Source organism: Rhea americana, unplaced genomic scaffold (assembly GCF_003343005.1).
Source record: "Rhea americana isolate MKP2758 unplaced genomic scaffold, rheAme1 scaffold_72, whole genome shotgun sequence".
NCBI classification, from domain to species: Eukaryota; Metazoa; Chordata; class Aves; order Rheiformes; family Rheidae; genus Rhea; species Rhea americana.
Window position 1 is genome coordinate 3,420,033 of NW_028186890.1, and position 1,831 is coordinate 3,421,863.

At 51.4% G+C, this 1,831-nt stretch overlaps 1 protein-coding gene across 2 annotated transcripts in view; it reads right to left on the reverse strand.

Moving 5' to 3' along the window:
- Window positions 1-1,831, reverse strand: part of ALX4 (ALX homeobox 4) — a 69,430-nt gene that overhangs the window by 46,575 nt on the left and 21,024 nt on the right. The window contains exons 1-2 of one of the 2 annotated variants that reach the window (XM_085321863.1): window positions 1,770-1,788; window positions 68-463 (exon numbers count right to left, since the gene is read on the reverse strand). The exons of the other annotated variant lie outside the window; for it this stretch is intronic. Coding sequence (XP_085177989.1) covers window positions 68-461 — 394 coding nt within the window. The 5' untranslated portion in view covers window positions 462-463; window positions 1,770-1,788. Of the gene's footprint in view, window positions 1-67; window positions 464-1,769; window positions 1,789-1,831 lie in introns of those variants that run through there. 2 annotated transcript variants of the gene reach the window in all.

Consider the following 1,831-nt stretch of genomic DNA (forward strand, 5'->3'; position numbering starts at 1 on the left):
TCCGCGCCCGCGGCTCTGCGCCGAGCCCCGCGCCTCGGGCGGCCAGAGCCGCACGCCGGGCACTCACCGTAACAGGGGACCTGCAGGGCGCCGTTGTGGCCGCTGCTCTCCTGCAGCTTGAGGTTGCTCTCCGGGGGGGTTTTGCAGGGGCCTCGCTGCATGTAGAGGTGCTGCTGCTGCTGCGGTGGGTATTTGCTAAAGGAGGCTGGAGCCCCGGCGGAGCTGGGCGCCTGCACGCTGCCGTCCAGYGACTGACATTCCTGCTGGCTGTAGCGGCTCCGGCACTTAGCGCTGCTGTCACCAAAGCCTTGTCCTTTGCTGGCCAGGAAAGTAGGGCTGAACTTGTCACTTGCTTGAAATGCCCTAAAAGGCGAGGAGCCTTCTGTGCCCTGGGAGGCTGCGTTGTAGTAGGAATCCATGGCAGCCGGATCACAATAAGAAACACAAGTATCAGCATTCATTCCTAAAATTAAAAGGCCCGAGTGTCCTTAATGCGCTTGGAGGGGCACCAGGAACCTCTCTTTCTCTCTCCCTCTCACATACACACACTCACAGCTGGGCCAGGGAGCTCTAAGAGGATTCAGATGTTCTTGAAAGCTGACCAGATCTCCAAACCCCCTTAAGATCTCGCACAGTAAAAGGGGTCTTTTTCTTTCCCTCCCTCTCCCGCTCTCTCTCACACACACTCACTTACTCTCCGTCTCTCCCTCCAAACTATCTAGAGTCTGAAGAGGCTCTTCTCAGTACTTTCCCCCCCACACACATAGGGAAAAAAAGAGACCTCTCCCCCAATTAATATGTAGATGATGACAGTGGAGGGGAGGGGGCCCAGGAAGGGGTGTGTGTGTGTGTGTGTGTGTACGTGTACCGGGATGTGTGGAAGCAGAGGGAAGTGGAGGTCATATCTTTTACATTTAGAAAAAAAAACTAAAACTTTTTTGTGATTAAAAAATAGAAAATCAAACATATGACATTAATGTAACTAGGGAATGAATGTGGAGAACTGTGCAGGGCGGAAGCACAAGGAACAATTTAATGGTTATGACACACCCGATTCGTTCTGGCCCTCTTCGCCGTTCACTTCGCAGCGCAGCTGCAGAGACCCCAGACTCCATAGCCCCCTCCTCTATTAAGTTCTCTTTTAAAGGCAATATGGATTTCCCCCGCAGCAATATGCCTTTAAGCCCCCTCCTCAGCATTAACCCGGTCCCTGCTTCGGACGTCCGCACGGCTGGCAGCTCTTCGGGGAGCCTCTCCCAGGGCTGCTGYGAGCTCTCTATGCCCTCTCGCACTTCAGTGCTGCAGTCACCCAACACAGCCCTAGGCAAGCTCTGCTTGGCGTCTCGGCGCACGTTTATCATCAACAACATTTATTTACCTCTAAAAAGAAAAGAAGTGTTCTCTCCTCTCCAGGTATGAAACAACTGGATCTAAAGCAGGAGGGCAGCAGGGAGTTGTTTTAGCAGGCTCGCCAGGCACACAAAGTTAGCCCTGCTTCTGGGGCTATCAGAGGTGAACTTGCAAAGGGATAAGGGCTGGAAAGAGCCACTTTATTATTATTATTTTATTTAATTATTTATTTTATTATTTTGAAAGGTCAGCTGCAGCCCRAAAGGGGCTTAAAAATAAATCAATATTCGCCTTCCGTCACCCCCCTCCGCCATTCAACCTGATTYCCCTCCTCCCCCATTTAACTCCTGCTACCCCTTACACTTACTCTTACCCTGCCTTCCTCCCAACCCCACATCTGGTTTCTATTGCTCGCTTACCTTGAAGTTTTCAGTAATAAAGATATTACGCAAACTACATCCACAGTTCTTCAGTCAAAAAA